Source organism: Halichoeres trimaculatus, unplaced genomic scaffold (assembly GCF_033239565.1).
Source record: "Halichoeres trimaculatus isolate MK-OKI-2021-1 unplaced genomic scaffold, fHalTri1.1 fHalTri1_scaffold_3, whole genome shotgun sequence".
In the NCBI taxonomy this organism is placed as follows: Eukaryota; Metazoa; Chordata; class Actinopteri; order Labriformes; family Labridae; genus Halichoeres; species Halichoeres trimaculatus.
In genome coordinates this window covers 17,871,769-17,894,113 of record NW_027437181.1, presented here as the reverse complement: position 1 = coordinate 17,894,113, position 22,345 = coordinate 17,871,769, and the positions used below count along the sequence as shown (strand labels likewise).

The 22,345-nt window shown below is 40.1% G+C and overlaps 2 protein-coding genes across 3 annotated transcripts in view; one reads left to right on the top strand and one right to left on the bottom strand.

Annotated features, from left to right (window-relative positions):
- The window catches only part of pde3b (phosphodiesterase 3B), a 43,948-nt gene extending 27,355 nt beyond the window's left edge, over positions 1–16,593 (top strand). The window contains exons 2-16 of one of the 2 annotated variants that reach the window (XM_074666549.1): positions 3,140–3,190; positions 4,549–4,797; positions 5,453–5,604; positions 6,687–6,787; positions 6,872–7,103; positions 7,191–7,282; positions 7,775–7,935; positions 8,037–8,171; positions 8,505–8,616; positions 8,809–8,922; positions 9,461–9,660; positions 11,292–11,495; positions 11,737–11,898; positions 12,238–12,502; positions 13,026–16,593. In XM_074666549.1, coding sequence (XP_074522650.1) covers positions 3,140–3,190; positions 4,549–4,797; positions 5,453–5,604; positions 6,687–6,787; positions 6,872–7,103; positions 7,191–7,282; positions 7,775–7,935; positions 8,037–8,171; positions 8,505–8,616; positions 8,809–8,922; positions 9,461–9,660; positions 11,292–11,495; positions 11,737–11,898; positions 12,238–12,502; positions 13,026–13,243 — 2,448 coding nt within the window. In that variant the 3' untranslated portion in view covers positions 13,244–16,593. Of the gene's footprint in view, positions 1–3,139; positions 3,191–4,548; positions 4,798–5,452; positions 5,605–6,686; positions 6,788–6,871; positions 7,104–7,190; positions 7,283–7,771; positions 7,936–8,036; positions 8,172–8,504; positions 8,617–8,808; positions 8,923–9,460; positions 9,661–11,291; positions 11,496–11,736; positions 11,899–12,237; positions 12,503–13,025 lie in introns of both variants that reach the window. The other variant, XM_074666548.1, reaches the window with a different exon arrangement.
- A 1,497-nt stretch (positions 16,594–18,090) lies between these two features.
- Positions 18,091–21,962, bottom strand: cyp2r1 (cytochrome P450, family 2, subfamily R, polypeptide 1). The gene is made up of 5 exons (XM_074666770.1): positions 21,726–21,962; positions 20,992–21,133; positions 20,273–20,905; positions 19,821–20,150; positions 18,091–18,561 (listed from the first exon to the last, which is right to left on the bottom strand). The coding sequence occupies exons 1-5, from the start codon at positions 21,960–21,962 to the stop codon at positions 18,344–18,346; spliced, it is 1,560 nt and encodes a 519-aa protein (XP_074522871.1). The 3' UTR covers positions 18,091–18,343.
- Between the last annotated feature and the right edge of the window lie 383 nt (positions 21,963–22,345).

Here is a 22,345-nt window from a genome sequence, read left to right as displayed (position 1 = left end):
TGCTTCTCTCCATACAAATTTCTCAGTGCGCCTGCCATTGATCCCTTTTCTCTGTCCCCCCACTTTCTTATTAGCGTGTTTTTATCAGTTCTAGCACCTCTCACAGCACAGAGCCCAGCTAATATGACATGCAGGTGTAACAAACTGGCAGCCTAATAGCTTGCACAGGTTTATTGACTCCTGTCAGGGAATATTTATGACTTGTCTCATGTTAAATAACTGCGTGTATGAAAGTCCATGTGTTTTTGCTGGTTGCAGTATTTTACCTCTATATTAGATTCATCAGATCCACCCTGCTTGATTATAACATTATATATATACAGTTTTGTGTGAATACAGTGCAGTCCATCTTTTTTAGAAATACTTGCACCTCTGTTGCAGTGCATACTCATGCACATGTGGGTGTGCACACAGAGCAATACAGAGTGGAAGACCCTGGATACTGTCCAAGTCTAACAAGAACTTTCTGTTTGTTTAAAAACCTCGCCTTAAATGAGATGAAGAGATTATGAGGAATAGAGCAATTATTGAACAGGTAGACAGTCTGACCTTGTTGCAGGTATGTCACATTATTCTCTGTGCAAACAATTGTGGTATCAGTGAATGATTAACCGTTGCAAAAATGTCCACACCAAATTAAACTATTGACATTTGGCATTTTAAACAGTAATTTAGTTTGGTGCATAATTGAAAGTCTTAAATATTATCCTAGTTTTTCTTATGTAAAGAGGAATCGGGAGAGAAGTGTTCCAACAATGTAGAAATGGCACAGTTTTTAAATACTCCAGTCATGCATGAAATTTTGAAGAATCAATATTATAACCGTATTTTCAGCCTTTTAATGTTAGTTCGGTCTACTTATAGTGCTGTTGTGTAATATGACTTCAAATGACACATCGTTGTCATGTGATTCAAATGTGATTTTAATCTGAAAACAGTTGAATGATTGTTGCCACCATATGCATTCAGTGCAGTGAAATGTACTGCCCTCTGATGTGGGGTAAGCTTAGGAATAACATCCTGTCATGGAAATGTCTAATGTGCATATTGCTCGTACTTCGGAGTCTGTTCCAAAATTGCACCCAGATGTCTCACAGGTCAAAACAATGTGACGTGTTTTGTGGTGCAAGCGCGTGTGTTTATGTGTCTGCATGTGTGCAGGTGTCTGAAGTGTCAGCAGCAGCTGCGGTGTGTGTGTGTCTCTATCTCTGCGTCTGCCCTCATGTTGTGTTTTCATAACATCACCGGAGAACATATCTCCTGTTCATTGAAAGATTTAAATCTCATCACTTGCACAAGGCCCTAACTGTAAATAAGGCACTGCTTGGTGCACATGTTGGTGGTGGCAAGGCCCATTTAGCTTGCTTTTCCTGTTTGCGTGCTGAGCAAGAGATGGGGAGGACATCCATGTTTTCGTACATTAATATAAAGAGAGTTGTATGCTGTAAATGTGAAGTGCTATTGATTACACAAACACACACACATGCTACTCTATGTGGAGAACTTAACTGTGTGTGACTTGATGTAAGGTGTCAAGAGAAAATGCTATATTAAAAAAAAGCATGATGCTTCTGTTGAGTTAAATGAAGGCCAAGCCCACATCATTTGTTTTTTCTGGGTTTCCTTCTTATCCTTGTCTGCAGTACAGTGTCCTTATATCTTTCTTTTCCTCTTTAATTGCACCCTCTTTTTTTGCGTTTACCTGTCTCTTTGTGTTTCAGGTCCCGTGTGTGTGTGTGTGTGTGTGTGTGTGTGTGTGTGTGTTCGTACACAAGCAGAAGGCCAACAACTCTGTCCTCCGGCCGTTCTCCCGCCATCCCGTTGCCATGGTGTACGGAGCATTGTTTGCTGGCCTCTATGTCGGGTTGCCATGGCAGGGCTTATTTGCCATATTAAATGTTTGGCAGCATTGTACAGATGCTGATGACAAACACCCAACATCCCACTTTGATCAATGAATCAGTTACTGATTAGAGGAGATGGGATGGAGGCACTGATCTATTTAACAAAACCCAGTTAGAGCTTTCATGGGCTGCATGGATCACATGCAGATTGGTACGACATCTATGCATAAAGAAGCCGATTGCATCAAAAATATTTCCTGGAATAAACTGAATTTAATATTATTGTGTTTAATTGAATGTGCATTTGTTTGCATCTTCAAATGTCCTCAAAAATGGTTCATATTTTTGATAATATGACACTGTTTCAATGTGATGTCCACCTAAGTTGTTGGAGTGAAGCTTTATCAAAATCTTTATTCTTGACATGTTGTTAGATCCTCTGCTCTTCTCCCCCTTGTGGTCATATGTGAGACTCCATTCTTTTTGAAGAAAATATTACAACCTGGACGTCAAGAGAACTACTGCTGCATGTCCCTTAAAACAAGAAGGCAGCACTTAAATCTGCAGACTGAGTTGTGAAAAGTGTGCTTTATGTTTTCAGCACTAAGCTGCATTTTTTCTACCTTTTACAAACCTCTTAAAAAGTAAAACAAACCCAGGAATGTGTTTGTAAAAGTATGAAAAGATTGTGCACAAACCCGGTTTGCCACTTTTTCAATTTCTTTTTGATTGATCTAGGGATTAGGTCATTTCAGGTTCAGCAAGTTAGTGTTACACAACCTTCACAACTTTGACTGTGCACTGCTGTAATGTGTGACAGCTCCTGTTTGGTTACCTACTGATAGCGTGGAAATGCTGCCGATTGACGTAGTTTGAGCCCGATAAGATCTCATAACTTCATTGTAGATGCAGCACAGTGGTTTTAGCGGTTTGCTTGTCTTCATTTGCTCTCACTGAAAGGTTCTCTGTCTGCTGTGGCTGACAGTCGAGTGCATTTGCATACCTGTAGTAGTCAGTGTATCATGTGGAGCAGGAAAGTCTTAATGTAAACTCTTATTGCACTGTGTGCTGGAGTGTGTGTTTAGATAAGAGGCAGAATAGAGTTGCAGTGGCTCTGCCCCTCTGCTGCTAAACTGCCTGTGCCCTCTATGAAAAGTCATAAGACAGTACAGACAGTGAAGCATAGGTCAAAGAGTGTCGCCCTCCTGTGTACATTAAAAATACTCTGTTATGCACAAACATAAACATGTTGGTGCAGCTTGACTGATACTTTGTGTCTTTTTGTTTTCTTTCAGATGATCCTGTGGGACTGGGATTTGAAACACTGGTACAAACCACAGTATCAGGTCAGTACTGTGTTCAGTTCTTGGCTCACATATTTAAAGTATCAAACCCACAGTTCATTTAGGTAACTCTCAGATAAGAGATAGTGGCCTCTTTTGTCCGACAGTAGAAGCTGTGTGTAAGTCTCCTTTGGGACATTCAGTTCTCGCCCCCTGATAGTTTTTGTGGAGCAAAATACACATGGTATAAAAACCAGGCATTCAGTGACCTTGGCTTTGTCGTCATCATGCCACATTTTATCTCGCTCAGACATTCTTTGTCTTGTTTGAACTATTTCTGTAATCTATCAAAGAATTTAGCTCACACACAAGAAACACAGAAATCATTATTTGGGCCTCAGACAGAGTCAAGGCTGGGACATTTTCCTCATGATTTCTGCCCATAAAACAATAATTACACAAATATCAATAACAGACCATATTTATGTCAAACTTTGTTAGCAAAGATACATAGTGTTACTTTGAATTGTTTAAATAACAAATTTATAAAACACAGTAAATAAGATAAAGCTTAGAAACTCCTTTGTGATGAGTTTGGCGCCCCCTGCAGACACATAATGCCTCGGTTGTGTATCCCACAAAAAACTCCAACTTTGCTATTTTAACAGTCAAATTTAAGATTCAACATGAATAAATGCCATGAGAGATTAAAATAAAATACTGTGAGCCATTGTCTGGGCTGGCTTTATTGAATATCAAAAGAAGAGATTTCAAAGCAGTTGCAGATTAAGCAAACAGGATTTCAGCAGGAATGTCACTGAAAACCAGGGCCGCCTGACTTAGCTATTTCTATTTTTAAGGTTTCACTTTGGATATTTGCGCAGAATTAGGCTTCTGCTTTGTGCTGTAAATATTATGCATCGTTCTCCTGTCGTGCTGTAGCTGTTGTTATTTTACTTTAGTAAAAGAGCCCAGAGGAGGGGAGGTGATGCACAGAGACAACAGAAGAGGAATGAGTTTGGAGAGGAAGGAATGTATTAAAGAGTAATAGATTAATGTCTGTTAAATCAGTAAGACTCAGACTCATGTCTTAGACTAAGATCTAGAACAGGACTTCAATACAGCAGTTTGAAAAACAGTCCAGTGTGGTGTTTTCTCTTTAAACAACATCAGAAGACTCCACTGCTGTCAAAACTTTGGTTCAAATGTAAAGATTTTGTGCTGACTATAGTCGATTTGTAAGCAACCAAAGATTAAAGATTTCATTGGGAAATGTGGACCCGACACAAGGTTCACTCCGGTCATTGCAATTTTCAAGTTGCATTTCATACAAGGTTCATTTGAAGTGACTGTGGTTTTGACTGTGATTGTGAAAGCTGCTTCTTTTTTATGTTGTCTCTGATCTGGGTGATGTATGACAGGGTGCAGTGACAGGCAACGGTGTAGATCTATCCGTCATAAACGAGGCCAGGAACCTGGTGTCCGAATTGCTGATGGACTCGTCTCTGCCCCCCCATACCATCTCTGTCCTGCGCAGCGTCTCCAGCCTTATGGGGACATTTTCTGGCTCGTGCCGCCCCAGAGTCAACCCTTTCACCCCCTTCCCAGGTTTTTACCCCTGTGACGAGGTTGAGGACTCGATAGAGAGGGGAGACAGGAAAGCCATAAAGGTAGGTATGAGCATTACAGATGCATCACTCTATGCTCATAAAGAGATGCATGATGGGCCAGTGTGGCACTGAAGAAAGCTCTACACAAGGCAGCTTAATAAGCTTAATAAACTGTTGTTAACATCTCAACATGAAGACTTTATTATTTCACACATTTGTTCACAAATCGGCTCACCACAACTTTTTGCTGAAATCGTACCAGGGATTCAAATCAACAGATAAAGCTGGGGTGCAAAAAAAATCAGAGATTTATGTTCACACGTGCAGTCTGTGACAGGAAAAAGACAAAAAAAATTTCGAGAGTTCTATGCTTGTGTGAAAGGAACTTAAGGTAACAGAAGAGGCTGGGATGTAAAATAAAAATAAAAATTAACTGATCAAATATTTGATGATGTCATATGATGATGTTTTGTCATCACACAACGTTGCATTGCCTGTGTGAAACAACATCCCTGCAAAGTATTTCAGTGTCAAAACACTTTCTGTACTTTTTAGCTAATGTTACTGGAATGACTGGAATGTAAATTGTGTTTTTAATGCTGTGCTGTTGCAACTTTAACTGTGGCCTCAGGCTGTAGCATTTTAATTATTGAGGTTGACGACAAGACATTCAAATTGTGTTAAACCCATTGTGGATGTTTTCTTTTCCTGTCAGGGTTTGAGCAGCAGAAACAGCCTCCCCACACCTCAGCCCAGGAGGAGTTCCACCTCCTCCTCCTGCTCTGGACTCCCTTCTCTCGACTCCGCCTCTTCACGCTGGGAACGTAACAATGGCAAGAGACCCCACCCTGACCTCAACCTGACCAGGTACCGGGACACGATAATCACAGTCTTCAGTCTGATACTTTTTAACCTCCTGGCTTGAATTTATTCTAAATGTGCTAATGTGAGAACCAAATGTATTGCAGAGTTAGAAATAACGCTGGCCCTTGTAAAAAAAAAAAAAACAGGAATATCAAGGTACCTTGTTGTCCGAATAAAGCTATAAAGTGGTCTGTGGTCCATCATGCCAAGACATTTCATTTTTATCAGTGAGTCCAAACAGGTATTTTTAAGCTAATGCCTACAGTCGTGCACCCTATGTTCAATTCAATGACAAGAGTTTTATGTTCAACCTGTGGTCCCTCTTCCCACATGGCACTCTCCAGTGTCTCTCCTCTGGCTTCCAGCTGCCATATCTTCTCAAAACAAAGCCACATGGGCCAGAATATATGATTTCATGGCTGATGATGTGGAGATCATTTTCAGTTTTTGAAATGTGACCACAAACAGCTAGTTGCAGGTTTAACCTGTTGATTTTCTTCTGCTAGAAAGACCATTTGCGTGACACTGAAAAGACAAAGATTGGAGAGTGCAGTTACCTATCTACCCCACCAACCCAAACTGACAGACCAGGTTATTGTCAGCAAGGAAAATAAATATCAAACTGATAATTTCGCAAATGACAAATCCAGATTTTGCTAACATTCCTAGATATTCCTGTACATGACTGAATCTCAACCCCTGCTGACATCTTAAGTTTACATACAGACATCTGAGTTTTGGCTCAGTTCAGGTGCCATTCTTGCTCTGATGAGCAATAACTTGTAGAAAGATCAGAGAAATAAAATAAATCATATAAAAGTATCATTTCTTAATATGTCTTGAGAGGCCTCTGTTGTAAATATGTTCACATTTGTCACAGAGGTTTTGTTTTTTTCATGGACAAAAAAAACTTTCTTCAATTCTGGGATGTTGTGTCTAATAAGCTCCACAGGATGGCAGTAGAAGATCAGGTATTTGCTTGTTTGACTCACTTGCCTTGTGTTGTCATGTTCTGTACACAAGATGAGGTAAAACACTCGACAGACGAGTAAATCCTGTTGTTTGTGTGTGTTTTCTGCATTCAGCCCAGGTCTGTCTAATGGGCCAAATGCAAACCTGCTCACCATTCCCAAGCAGAGGTCTTCCTCTGTCACTCTCACCTACCATGCAGGGCCCAGGAGAGCTGGTGAGACCTAATCGTAACTTCAGTTGCTCATGTCTTGGCTGGATCTCATGCCTCTCTTGACCTCAGTACTCCTGTCATCTTCAGGCACATCTCCGAGCCTAAGCCCAGTCACCTCACCAATCCATGGTCCTCTCGCAGTCAGTGCAGGTTCTTCATCGTCCCACGTCATGCGACCGCCTGTAGAGTTTCCAGACACAGCTGACTTCCTGACCAAACCGAGCGTCAACCTGAACCTGCACAAGCCTCTAGGCTACACCCTCAGCTCACCTGATTTCCAGCAGTCTTTCCGTACCTCTGCCTTTCCTCTGTGCACCAGGTTAGACAACTGTTCATGTTTGTGTTAATAAAAAATCAACAATCTGCTGCTGTTGGTTTTAACTCGAAATCTTTTTGCCTGTTCAAGCTGTGGTCGTCAGATGCTCAAGGGAGTTTCCAGTAGTGACACAGGGGACACTTATCAAACATTCTCCAGTGAGATTCAACGCAGACGCTCCGGTACACACCTTTACATTTACTGCACATTGTAGAGGCTTAAGTATTGCAGAAAATCTTGTCAAGGGCTATAGTCTAGGAGTTTGGTGGAGTTGCAGTTTAAGAAATGCTGCCCTCTGGTGGACTGAAATGATCAGACAAATTGACGCATATGAACATAGGCCTAAGTGGAATGACCTGTGAAAATTTTTCTATATTCCTCTTTCTGTTCCAGTTTAATACCAACTAATTATATTTTTAAAAAAAATACTGAACTTACATTTTTGTTGTAGAAAATAGATGAAAAGAAAGACGTGTGCATGCTGGTGAAGCTTGTTTTTCAGTTGGAATCACTTTTAACTCGTAAAGGGTAAACAAAATAATTAAAAAAGGAATGAAAACTACTCTTTGCATATATTTATTTTAATTTGAATGAAAATTAAAAAGGGAATGGCAATGCAAAGCGTTGGGGTCGTTTTCTCTTTGACAACTGTTCACTGCCTCTGTGTGCAGCAGGTGAAGGGCTGGATTTCACAGGAGAGCCTCTGATCAGGGAAGAGAGTGTTGAGGTGGATGCGTCTGTTGACGGGACACCGGACGCTACAGGGAGCCAAGGGCAAGCAGAGGAGCAGCAGGAGAAAAGCCCGAGCACAGAGCAGCAGACTCAGGAATCAGAGGTCAGAGATCTTCCACTTATGATTTAGTCTACTATATAGTGCTCCATTGGTTGTGTCTTTTGCTGATTGGTACAACTTGTGCATTGTGTGATTGTATACAGGGGGAACAAGAGTTTAGACTCGATCCGATGCTGGAGGAGCACGAGGCTGTCATGGAGAGGATGAACACGTGGAACTTCCAGATCTTTGATCTGGTGGACAAAACAGGAGGGAAGAACGGGAGAATACTCAGCTATGTTAGTACAACATCAGCTATCTAATGCATCTATAAGTCTTGTCACTCTCCAAACATGAGCGTTTACCAGTCTTAAGCATCAGTACATTTTTTCCACAAGACTCTTGAGGGAGACTTGTAAAAAATGAATTGATAAAAAATAAATTGGAAATGTGAATTTACTCCTCTCAAAACTCAATTGATTGTAACTTTTATTTATTCCCGTAGGTGCAAATGATATCCCTTTTCAAGCTCGATGTTATATTTTACTGTTACCCATGACCCATGTGAGCAATGCTTTTGTAATCTTTTGTTGTGATGCTTGTTTCAGTACATCTGGCTTTCGTTTCTTTAGGTGACGTACACCCTTTTCCAGGACACATGCCTCTTTGAGATTTTCAAGATTCCTGTGAGGGAGTTCATGACATACTTTTATGCTCTGGAAAGTGGCTACAGGGACATTCCCTGTAAGTTTAAGTGTTTTCACATCATAAATAAAATCCAGTTTTAAGAATATGGTTTACTCGCAAAAAAATGTAATATATGATTTGTGTGGCTATGCTGCTAATATTTATATTTTGTTAGAATTATTTTACATGAATATTATTATAAGTGTACACTGTAAAATGGTAAAAGGAAGCTTAATGTTTAAAACACAGATCATAATCGGGTCCATGCTACTGATGTGCTCCATGCTGTTTGGTACCTGACCACTCGACCAATCCCCGGGTTCCAGCAAATTCACAGTGAGCATGTGACAGGAAGTGACACAGGTGAGAAAAAAAATGTTCATTAATAAATACAATTAACGATTCAAACACATGATTATCTCATGCAGAATATATTTCTTATGAGAATTACTGATGTTCGTCAGTGTCATTCTTTCTGATTAGTCTTGAAGCTTATTGAAAACCTTTGATTCAATTAATTTCTCATAAATCCCCCAGAGAGTTCAAATGAACATTACTGGCATTTTTAAAAGAAAAAATCTCCCCTCCTATTTCCTATTTCAAGTTATTTAGACAAAGTATTTACATTGGTGATTTTTTAAAAAAATATTTAAGAATGGGGCTTTATGGTGCATATAGTTGAAAATGTCAAGAGTCCCTGACGCGCCCATTAAAAAAAGGTTTTGCTTCATTGGAGTCTCACTGACAACAGCTGTCCATTGATGAGAGAGAACAGTGAAAAAAGGACAGCGATCAAATCAACAGAATGTGTTTGTGACAGGCAAGAGCGTTAGCTTGCTTCTTAAAAAAAAAGACAGGGTTTTCTGTTATGCCAACAAACCTCTCTCTTGTCTTGTTTCAGACTCGGATAGTGGGATCTCTCCAGGCAGGATATCATACTTATCCTCTAAGAGCTCTTCGATTTCTGACGACAGCTATGGCTGCCTGGCCTGGAACATACCTGCCCTTGAGCTGATGGCTCTTTATGTAGCAGCTGCAATGCACGACTATGACCATCCCGGTCGCACAAATGCCTTTCTTGTAGCCACTAATGCACCTCAGGTAACCTGCAGTGTTTATGGTTTACAGAAACTGTTATTGATGTAAACAGAAAACTTGTTGTAGTTCTTATACACACTTACTTTAACAGAACTGAAGCATGAAATGTTCTTAAAGTAATGTATACAAATTTACATTTCACCATTATTTGTTGGTGATGAAAAATGCTGTTTGTATATATATATATATATATATATATATATATATATATATATATATATATATATATGCGTGTCCTTCAGACATGTACAATGACTTGATGTCATGCACATGTGCTGGAAGCCAACTTTGTTTTCTAAAATTTCCTGCAATGATAGACTTTGCTCTTTTGAAACAAACAGATGAAGGGCAAATGTATCACCGCAGTATATTTCAAAAGGCCTTGTGTATGAATACAACATCATATTGTATGTCTGATACAAGAGACACATGGCACATATGAGCACTTAATGGAGCCTGTTGTACATATACTGGTGGTTTGGTGTTGGATTTTCCTTCATGTCTCTGTACTCTTTAGCCATAAACACCAGATCTAGTGAAAGGTACAATGTTGGGGTTTTTAAGGGCATTTAGATGGTATGTTTTTTGTAGAGAATGCTGCATGTGTAAAGTATTGGTAAGCAATTGGTGTGCAATGAGGCCCTCTGGTAGTTGTTGCATGCCCATTTTTTCCTTACTACCTCTGGAGAAAGAAAGCGATCAGAGATCAAACCACCCAAACACCCACACAAATTGGCTGCAGTACAATTTTAGCTATTTCATAGAATCCTGACATTCATCTTTTTAAACAAATCTCTGAATGACTTTGCCCCTAATGTATTTGTGTAGCTAAAAACAGTTCACTGTCCTCATGTCATATTTGTATCCTACAGAAACCCTATATCTGTGTTTCTTAGTGTTAATTTTTAACTTTACTGTCAACATTTTCCTTACATGACTTTTCCCAACATGCGTCATATCTTTCGGCATAATCACACTTTACACATTGCCTTTTTGATAGCAAGTTTAAGATGCTGGATTTATGTGAACGCCATGTTCAATTTCATTTCATTTTATCCTGGTTCTAGCTTAATAATAGATTATTTCTACACTCTGCCTCAGATGGAGATCACATACGAGATCACATAAGAGATTGAAATCTCTCAACATGACCAGTTAATCGCATCATGCTCTGTCTCTGTGGTCAGCCATGAAGGGAGGGCGAAAAGGTTAACGGCTCGCCCCAGTTTAAATATTGTATTTTCACAACATGACCAGTGATAGCACTCACACTGTCTGGGTTTTGTCCCATTCCCAGGAAAGTGGGTTAAAAGAAAGGAAAGGGAACCCTGAACCTATTGATTGTTCATGATGTTGACAACCATTATGTCTGAGAAGAGGATCTTTTAAGTTTTTCTTAGTATCTGATTTTGCTCTGTAACTGCATTTAACCTTTTTCTTTTTACTCTCGTGAGCTGCTTACTACTCTACTTTCATAACCAAATACCCTCATGTCCTTCTCACCTCAATTACTGAGTGCTTTCCTGCTTTTTAAAAAATCCATTACAATTTGTGTAATGCAAGGGAACATGTCAAAATTGAAGCAGAAATTGAATGAATCTCTTGGTGTTCCCTCTTTTTTTTCTGCACTTTAGGCAGTACTGTACAATGACAGGTCGGTGCTGGAGAACCACCACGCTGCATCTGCCTGGAGCCTCTACCTGTCCCGGCCCGAGTTTAACTTCCTGGTCAACCTGGACCATGTGGAGTTCAAGCGATTTCGCTTCCTTGTTATTGAGGCGATCCTGGCCACAGACCTCAAGAAGCACTTTGACTTCCTGGCTGAGTTCAACTCAAAGGTCTGATATGGAGATGTCTAACCTTACTCTTGAAAGACCCTGACCAATTCATTGATATACATATACATATACATATATATATATATATATATATATATATATATATATATATATATATATATATATATATATATATATATATATATATATATAATTTTATTTTAGTCATCATAAAGAATAAAGAATGCAGCGTCAACCAGTTGATCTGTTGTATAAAGTGTCTATCTTTGTTTGTTGAAAGGTTAACGACGTGAACAGTCCAGGAATTGATTGGACCAATGAGAATGATAGACTGCTGGTGTGCCAAGTCTGTATCAAGCTGGCAGACATCAACGGTCCAGCTAAAGTCCGTGACCTGCACCTCAAGTGGACAGAAGGCATCGTCAATGAGTTTTATGAGCAGGTACAGAATGTGAACTAATACCTTACAAGATTGTTTCCTTCAGTTTGTACCTCAGAGAAACCCATTTCTCCACTACCACCGCCTTAAGGCAATCCCACAACTGACACATTTAAATCCTTGTATCCAAGTGTCAAAGAAATACAATCACCTCAAGGAAAAGAAAAAAAGACAATAAAGAGAAGGAAAGGGACTAAAACTAAATGCAGGCATTTAAAAGAAAAACTCTGAATGGAGAAATGGTTCTATGCTCTGTTTTTTATTCCAGTATTGATGATGAAATGTCAAAATTTGTGTCTATGAGATGAATTTCGCTGAGATTTCCTGGGTTATGATCTACAGGGAGATGAGGAAGCTCGGCTGGGATTACCCATCAGCCCCTTCATGGACCGCTCCTCACCACAACTGGCAAAACTACAGGAGTCTTTCATTACTCATATCGTTGGACCTCTTTGTCATTCGTACGATGCCGCCGGCCTTCTTCCTGGACATTGGATTAAAGAAGAGGGGTTTGATGAAGAGGAGGACGATGAAGGGCAGGTGGACTCCGATGACACAAATGAAGATGAAGAAGAGGACGATGAGTTGGAAGAAGAGCTGGCACCAAGTAAGACAGCAACAGCTCATTGAAATTTACAAATTACCTCCTGTTTAAGATTAAAGATTACTATGAGTGGTTCCTGTAGCAATTTAATTATTCACCCTAAAACTTGGCAATATCTTCTTTTTAGTAGCAATAAAAGAAATAATACATTTTCAGGTTTTACAATTAACAAGAGCAAGTGTTTACACAAACTTAGAGACTAAGATAATAACTTAAAAAATCCTCATGAAAACTTTGACATTTATAAAACACTTATTATGATTAGACCTAACTTAAATGATGGAGACAGGTGTTCAGCTTATTTGTAGGTGAGAATTTTCTCGGGCCAGGCCAGTTCATGAAAATGTAACGCCAGCATTCAGAGGTTTTGAAGTGTCGAATAATAATTTTAAAAAAATGATATTTTTTATATGACAGAATTGACTTTGAGAAGGCAGTAAATGTTTTGGAATACGTTTTGATAAGATTTCACATTTTGGCATAGCAAGATTTTCTAAAAGTTTTGTCTACATTATCTCTTTAACAGAAAGGAGAAAGAAGCGCCGCAGGTTGTTCTGCGGCATCATGCAGCACCTGACAGAGAACCACAAAGTGTGGAAAAAGGTCATTGAGGAGGAGGAGAAGAGCAGCAAAGAGCTGGGCAAACAGCAACAGCCTGACAGCCTGCCTGCCAGCCTGCCCACTTCCCCATCAGACGACATCCAGGTGATTCAGGAAGAGGAGGAAGGCGAGGAGAGACAGTAGCAGGAGGAGGAGGAGGAGGGAAGAAGCGGAGCTGTGCGAAAAAGAAGAGGAGAGGCAGTAAAAGGACAAATAAGAGTCTCTCGACTACCTGCCTTTCAACAACAAAAACACAGACATGATGCAGACAGTTGACAAATGCACATAAAACTCACTTCAGTTCCTCTTTCTATCTCTCTATCTCTCTCTCTCTCTCACACACACACACACACACACAAAATTAAAGATTCACTGTGCAGACTCTCAGATGCTTTCGCAGTCACATTCTTTTTTTCGGAGAAACAAAAAGGCCTTACTACTGTGAGCGGATCCTTGCTGCATCAGTGGGAGCCCAACTCCTATGCACTTTCACCCCATGAGAATCGAGTGCACACAGTCAAAAGAAGAAGAAGAAGAAGAAGAAGAAGCACCAGAACTGAGAAGTAGGGGTGCAGGAGAAAAGTGTGGACGGGGTTCGTCAGTTACGTGCCCTTCTGGCTGTGATGCTGCCTTGAATGCAAAGCGCTTACACCTCCCTTAGGTACAAAACGATTCCTGTCTATTTAAAAAAAACAAGGGGTAGAGGAAAATAATGAAGCAAGCGACATGAAGTGATTGATACCCTTTACCAAAGTGAACAGTTCAAACATGGAAAGACAAGAGACTGAGACTGTTTCAGCCTCAATGTCAGGTATATTTTTGAATTATATACACACACACGCACCCATATATATATATATATATATATATATATATATATATATATATATATATATATATATATATATATATATATATATATATATATATATATATATATATATATATTTCTCAGATGTGCCTGTCTGAACCTTTACTGAGTCTATATAGGCCCAGAGCCTAGGCTTCTGTAGTTCTCTCTCCTCGCTGGTGACACGAAACACTGTATAAGACTCAGTCACAGAGACATTATTGAAATGTTGACTGATTTAAAGCATTATATTTGCATCATTTTTGATGCTTTTACTCATGTGTACCACCCATTTTTCTCTTTCTTTAACTCTCCTTGCTTCATTTTGTTTGAGTGTGTGAATACGTTTTGGGCAGAAATGTAATTGAGAGAATGACGAGGGAGAAAGAGAGCACATTTTAAATTCTTTTAGTACGTAATTTGTGTGTATGTATGTGTGTCCTTTCAGTAATGCTCGGCTTCTAATCAGCAAGATGTCTTCTGGTGTTTAACATGTTGCATTCAGATCAGGAGTGCTGTTTCAATGAATGGATTCTTCATTTTTCCTTTTCTTTTTTTAGATTCTACATATTTTTTTAAAGGTTACTCAGGATTCACACAAAGTTGAATAATTAATTTTTGCAAGATTTTATGTGGATATGAAATACACTTTAAAAACTAAGGAAATTAAAATCTGGGTGGCTGAAGTTATCTTGTAATCTCTTCATGAGCAACATGGCAACATACAAATTGAAACATGAAATCCTTTGTGAAATTGTGGGGGGGCATACAGTATGCACAGTCACGTGGCCATTCAGACACTGTTTGCTTAACCTTTTTACAACCTCACTGGAGAAAAGTTTCTATTGATTGTCAGCAGACTGCAGACGTTACTCCTGCAGCAACTCATTGTACACGTTTGCAGTTCTATAACATTACGTTAAGTAACTCTTTTTTTTACACAGCACTATGTCTATGCTCCTGTGTTTCAGAGAGCAGACAAAGGCAAAGTTTCAGAAACATTTAAAGCTCACCCAACATTTCCTTCTCTTCATTTTTTTTGTTTTTTTGCCAAACCCATAACTCGGCCAGTGTGTAAAGAAGGGATCCAGGGTTTCATTTCACTTTGGTCTTGTTTATATATTATGACATGCCACAGGGCAGGTTTAAAAACTACTACTTCTATTTATGTCTCTAAGAACTCCTGGCATTCCACTAGAATAACATGTTTTATTAAAAGGGAGGCAGAGTTGTTGCCGAGCTCCTCTAGGAACTTGTTCGATAAGAATCTCTGGAGAATATAAGCAGTGAAAATCAAGGGAGTAATATTTAAAAAAGGAAAAAAATAATAGATACAAGTGTGCACATTTTAATACCAAACAAGTGTTTAGCCACTGTACAAAAGAGTATGTGCATATAAATATAAATATATATTTTTTAAATAATCAAATGAATGCATCTGTTTTCTACACACAGTTGACATAATGTACATTAAGATCCTGTAATTACCATTGTGTTTCCAGAGTTTTTATCTACTTCTATTTACAGGTGTAGAACTGTGGGGTTTGGTGTTTTGATTTTGATTTTTCACTTAGTTTCAGCGTCTCCTTGTTCTGTATCATAACCACTTGTATTCTTCATCCTCTCTGTCATCCTCTCTGTCATCCTTGTCTCAGTCAAACCCAACTAGTGCCAAACCGTACCTTTAAACGGTAGTCTCTGGGCTGTGATATGCTGATTGGCTAAACGTTCTCTGGGCTCCAGTACTGTTCATGCAAGAGATACACTTTGGGTTGAGTATCCCACCAGGCTCCAAGTGTCAGTGACAGTGTTGAAAGTCAGAGTTGGACTCAGGTCAGAGCCATATACATTCTGACAGCTCTGTCGTCAGTGTTTTTCACATGGACCCATGCTGGATCATAAAGCCTCGTTAGCACCCGACCCGTCATACTGTGGCTCATGAAGTTGTAAAAGTCTGTTGGCTTCTCACTGTGCTGTCTTTCAAACCACAGTGTCCTCTGATGATTGTGCCATAAATACATTTATGAATGGTTGTTACCCTTATGTAGCATCAATACACGTACGTTTGTCTGATGTAACCATTCACTCTTATCTACATTGTGGGGGCAACTGTTTTTTTTGTTGTTATTTATAGCTGTCATAAAACACCATCCCTAAAGTATCACGAGTTCTCATTGGTTTTTATTGGTGTGTCTGTGTGTGAACTCGCAGTACATTTTGCACTGCCTTCTTTGTTTCTCCTTTGCCATTCACAGTAAGCAGGGGAGTCACCTTCAGAGCCTGAACACAGTCACTTTACCACCTCACAAGAGTTTCTGGCAGTCCTGAGAGGATTTCTCTGTGCTGAAACTGTAACTGATTGACATCTTTGCCACTCATCTATTTCTTAAGTGAAGCATCCAACGCCTGTATTTATCAGGGCTCCATATCCTACATTACTGGGTGTAGCCATGTGGATACTTATGCAGTTAGGGGTCTAATCAGTAGTAGTGACTGAAAACACAACTGGCTGTTCAGAAACTTTTAAATAGTAAAATATTTTACCTCAACATCAGTGAACTTTGACACAAATTACTTTCAAGTAAAAACCCCTTTAAGATTTTTCACTCAGTGTTAGCATTCGTCATCACACAGCCATCTTAAAAGTCAGTATGTTCAAAACTTTAGATCTCTGTGCATGGGGTGCACCTGCTTTGCCAGCTCTGGTAAATATGTACTCTTATAATGCTTCCCATACACTCATGCGACCAAAAGAGGTATTCTATTGAGGTCCCAAAAAGAGAAAGAAGCAAGCAACTGCCTTGGTGTGCAATGAATACATATCAAAGCAGACCAGGGTAGTGATGCCACTATTTGTTGCTTTTTGTCCTCATTAGGTAATATTCATGAAGTTGAATTCACAGTTGTATTCTGTTCAAGGTCTGAGTATTAAAAACTCTCCAATGTGGCACAAGTCTTGGTGAATTGGTCATGGATAGTGAGTCTGTCTGTACCCCCAAAGGTATTGCTCAAGTACCAGTAACAAGTAGCCAGCAGGGTAGCACTGACAGATGGAGCTACACAATTTCATAGAAACTGCACATTGTTAAACAATAAAAGTCTTCAGTATATCTTTGTCTATGGTTTTAGAGTAAGCACATTTTGGTCTAAAGGCCTTCAGTTTCACTAATAGCAGACAAAGATGACATCTATTGGCAAAAGAGCCAGATCATGTAAGTGGAATTGGCTGAGATGAGTTAAATGTAGGGGTAATAATGAATGTTCATCCACTAAATTGCGTAAAGCACGGTTTTGATTGCAAAAAAAAAAAATGCATTAAGATCAAACAGTGTTGTGTTTTACCAAGAGAGCTCAAAAATCTGGGTTTAACATAACAGAAGTCTCTGTATAACTTCTGGAGACTCATTCCTCTGCTGATCAGACAGAAAGGGAGATGGTAAAGTTAGAACTTTGGTGAGATATCGCTTGCTTTAACATTCACCAGCAGTTCACAGATCTTTAGTACAAAGTTGCTTTCTTTTTGGTTTTGTCATGAACTGGTTCAGTAGTAGCTATGAATTTTGGTACAATTCAGAGTTGGCTTTAATGTTTTAAGAAGCATCTAAAAAAAAGACAATGAGAGATATCGATATTGTAAGAAAGACTTTATGAATACACAAAAAGTTAAAACATCAGTATTTAAAAAAAGGACAAACACGTTAACCTTAAACACAAATGTAGTACTTTGTTAGTACTGATAAGCACCATTTAGCAGAAACCAGTGTTGCATAGTCAGTTTCTAGAAATCAAGGAGGGGCTGCGTTTGCCTTCCAAGAGAAAGGTTTTCCATCAAACAGTATCCCTGGAGAAGAGGTCAGAGTCACTCCAGATGACGTAAATCTTGGCCCATGTCCAGCTCCAATACACAGTGTTCAGAACTTTCTTGGAAAGTCTGTTAGTCCCATTTTGCCCCACACGTTTGACTCAGCGGTGTCATCTGTCTGACCTGAGGCTGTCCTGAGTAGGCAAGGCTATGAACCATCATGGGTGTACTTAGTATCAATCATTGACATATCCCTAAGCCATCGCTACTGCACCAAGGTTCATAGACTTTCTGGGCTCAGAGAAACTCTGTGCTAAATCAATAGCACACAAAGTCCCATCACATCTCCTGATGTCTTAAAGTACTGTGCAAAAGTGCATTTTTCTCAGTAAAGAATTTGATACTAATTGTGGATCACATGTTCATATGCAAAGAGCTACTTTTTTCACTTTGGGAAAACGCACCAGAAGTGGACGCTGCAGTCCAGAGTGCTACACTCTCATGCACCTGTATCGTGTGGATGCATTTCTGTGCAAAATGGTTCACTTCTCCCTTGTACAGCTAAACAAGCTGTATGAAAATGTCCTGCTTACTACTTGTGGTAAGGAGTGTGCTCAGAGCATGGACTTCTCTGCTGCCTGCGGATGGCACAGATGGAGTAAGGTTTAGGCTGCAGGGTCATGCCAAGTTTGGGAGCGACAGTGGGAATGGTTCCTGGAGGGAACTGGAGATGAAACCTCTGTAGCAAAGTGGTGAAAAAGAGGAACATCTCCATCCTGGCCAGCTGTTCTCCCAGGCATTGACGCCTCCCTGAAAAAATGACACAATCATTTTAATTAGGGGCAACACACACACAAGGGCAGCATCTAGCTGATTTATTTAAATCATCAAACATGAAACAGAAGCCAAGAAATGGAGCAAAAAACTAAACAGACACTTTTACTTAATTTCAAAGACTTTTTGATGCTGTTGAAAACTGCATCTTAAATCTCAAGATGTGGATTTTGCAGTTTTATATTTTCCTAACTTATTTGAAGAGAATAAACACGTCCATCTCAAAGAATAAAAATACTGTGAAGATGCTATTTTATTTTGGTAGTTCAATTCAAAAAGAACAGATATAGTGAATAATGCAGTAATTTATGCAAAAGGGCCCATGCCAAGTATTGAGTGCATATTATAAACATGCTTTTCTGAGGCCAACATTCCTGTATTACAAATCTTTTTCTCACGGGTCTTGTACAATATTCAAATCCTTTGAGAAACTTTGAGCCATAATCATCAGAAATGCTTGTAACATTTTACTCTGCAGTGTTGTGTGTGAACGAGTAAAAATTAGTGCATTCATTGAACAAGCTCATATTTTCATGAATGGTGAACTGAACTACTCAGCTTTTAACTCATGAGCGGGAACGTGAGCAAAGTTCACTCCTTGGGCAGTGAGCGGCCGCTCATAATCTGAGAGGTACTGTAAGGTGCCGAGAGATGAGAGGAGTTGCTGGCAGGTGATGGGAGGTGCCAAGCACTGTGATCTACGGCAACAGAACTTCACATCTACAACTACGGCACTCTCCGAGCATTCAGCATGGCTCATCTTGCTGACAATTCACACAATATGGTGGCAGTTTTTCTGTCTGTGGTGCTATAAAAGCATACAGAAATTCATAGATTTGGGGAATTAGCTTGAGGGATATGGATTAAAGTACAGAAGGCTCTACTGAAAAAGAAAACTTGTTGCAAAACTAGTTTATTTTTGGATCATGAACTAAGTTCAGAATTTTCATAAGTGAACTATGTAAGTGATCTAGTTCATTTTACTTAGTGTGAACTGAACTTTAAGCTAGCTCACTTTTTGTGTGAGCTGACACAACACTGTTACTCTGTGTACAGAATCCATATAATATATGGGTTTATATGAGTTTCACTTTATGAAAAGAAGTGCTAAAATAAATGAACTTTTGCATGATAGTCCAAGCTGTTTAGATGCACATGTATGTGCAACTGATAAAACAGGTACAGATAATTTGTGAGTGTTTTCAAAAGTTGAAGAGAAACAAAAAGATACTGACCCAAAGAGAATGGCAGGAAGGCTTCACGCCTCACAAAGTTGCCGTTGCTGTCTAAGAACCTCTGTGGAGAGAAGACCCCTGGATCAGTCCAGTACTTCTCATCAAAGTGCACTGAGTAGAGGTTCGTGATCACCATGGTGCCTTTGGGAATCGTGTACCCGTTGACTTTTGCATCTTGGGAGGTGGCACGGAAAATACCAAGGGGGACGATGTTGCAGAAGCGGAGAACTTCGTGCAGAACTGCCTCCACATAGGGCATTTTCTGTTTGTCTTCCAAGGTGGGAGCCCTTCCATTTGTCAGCACACTGTCGATCTCCCTGTGCACCCTCTCTTTGGAGGGAAAGCATAACATTTGATAATTAGAAAAATTACAGTTATACTGCAAACAGATCACTGTTTGTGGTTGGAGTAAAAGTACAGTGCTCTAATTGTTAGGCAATGCTCCCACTGACCTTGGATGTTGGGGTAAAGGGCCATATAGAGCATGGCCCAGCGCAGCGTGTTGGTAGTTGTCTCCGTGCCAGCTATAATGAGCTCCCCGACTGAATAGATGAGGTTCTCATAGGAGAAAGAGCAACTGGGGTCACCTACATTCTGTTCCAACTCATCCAAATAAGCATCAACATAGTGGCGAGGCACATGTGGCACCCTGCCCTGAGAAAAACCCTTTATGACCTCAAGCAGGAAGTCGTACACCTCGGCAGCATTGCGGAACAGTTTCTGGTGTTCCCCAAAGGGCACATACTCAATCCAAGGGAAGGCATTGTAGAGGAGTGCCCAGCAGCTGACGGCCAGCTCCACGTTCTCACTGAATATCTCAATCATGTGCTGGAAGTTGCGGTCGTCATAAGTGAAGCGCTGTCCAAAAATGATCAGGTTGGTGACGTTGGATACAGCATTGGTCACAAGGTGTTTGGGGTTGAAGGGTTTTCCTTTGTGTTCGTCAATGGCGTCTACAAAGAACATGCACTCTTCTGAGATCTTCCTCTCAAACTGCCTCTGGCCGCTGCCAAAGTACCGGAAAGAGTTGCAAGCCAGTTTGCGGTGTTCAATCCAGCCTTTGCCATATTTACAATTGAGAAGTCCTAAAAGAGAGGTTTCATCACTGATCAGTGAAACTGTATTTTAACATGGCTAACATAAGATAGAGAGAGCTGCAGTATTCTCTTACCACCCATTTTGGTCATTTTCTTGAACAAAGGCAGTGATGGGCGATCAGCAAACACTTCACTCTGATGATAAAGGCATTCCCGCACACAGTCATATCCGTTTAATACCACAGTCAAGATTCCTCCCAGGTCAAGACTGAAAATCTGAAAGATACACAACACATCATGAGCACCTTAATTTTTCAACAAGCTTTATTCAAATGTAAACCTGTTAAGGGTTTTTCAGGTATCTACTACAACTGCAGTATAAACTGCTTTTCTGTGGGGCGAAAAAAAAAAACTAAGGATGAGGTCAGCTTCCCTGATATCTCCCAGGACTATGAGATGATGAATCAGACTGACCCCTTTTTAAGGTTAACTTTCCATCCAAAGAGACATTCAGCTCTGCTCTCAAATCTGTCTAAACTCTTAAAAATAGACTTTAGTGTTTAACCACAATGAAGTGTGTGCCCTTTAATGTCTTTTTGGGAGGTGACTAACATTTTCTAAAACTGTTCATTTGCCAGCTATTCTTCTCCAAGCAGATTCTGCAGACCGCCTAATGTTAGGGCGAGTCTCTTTTGTTCGTTTCATAACTATTTCCCAGCGTGTGAGCGTGTGTGACTGTGTGTCTGCACGCGCATGAAGTCTGAAACCTCTTGCACAGGCTGATGCCTTGCATCACAGTCTGCAGAATACCCAGTGAAAAAAAAGATTACAGTCATAAATCGCGTTTAATGCTGAGTTAGGTTTTTACCTGTCCATGAACTTCACTCTGCTTCTTGAGGAAGACGTGGGGCTCGGTAGCCAGAGACAGAATGTTTCCTATCACAGGGATGGGAGATGGACCAGGAGGGAAGCCCGGGGGTCTCCTCTGCTTGACGAGCTGGCGGATCAGCAGGAGGGCGAGGAAGGCGAAAGCCAGGCAGCCCACAGAGAGCAGAGTCTGCGCGTAGGACAGCGGCACCAGAGACGGAGATTTAATAGAAACCATCCTTTCAAAAACCGTTCTTCACTGCTGGACTAACCCTGCTGACTTCAGCTTCTCCTCAGACTAACTGAAGCACATATGTATCATCTTGCACATTTTCTATCCCCCGCCTCTAAGGCTAAGATTGGCTAGAAAGTTAGAGTCAACTGTTGGTGAACTTTGTTCTGCTCTTGATCAATAATCCGGATCATTTCGGTATATATAGGGTTAAGCTTTTGCATGCTTTTACAGAGGGATGAAATAAAAGCATCAATCTCCACGTAAAGTTTATGTGTAAATACAGCCGTCGGTGTCCAACAAAAATATTGTATCGCTCACACAAACGTGCAGACTCCCGTTTTGACACGCTTACGCAGAGAGTAATTAACATCAATTAGACAATTATG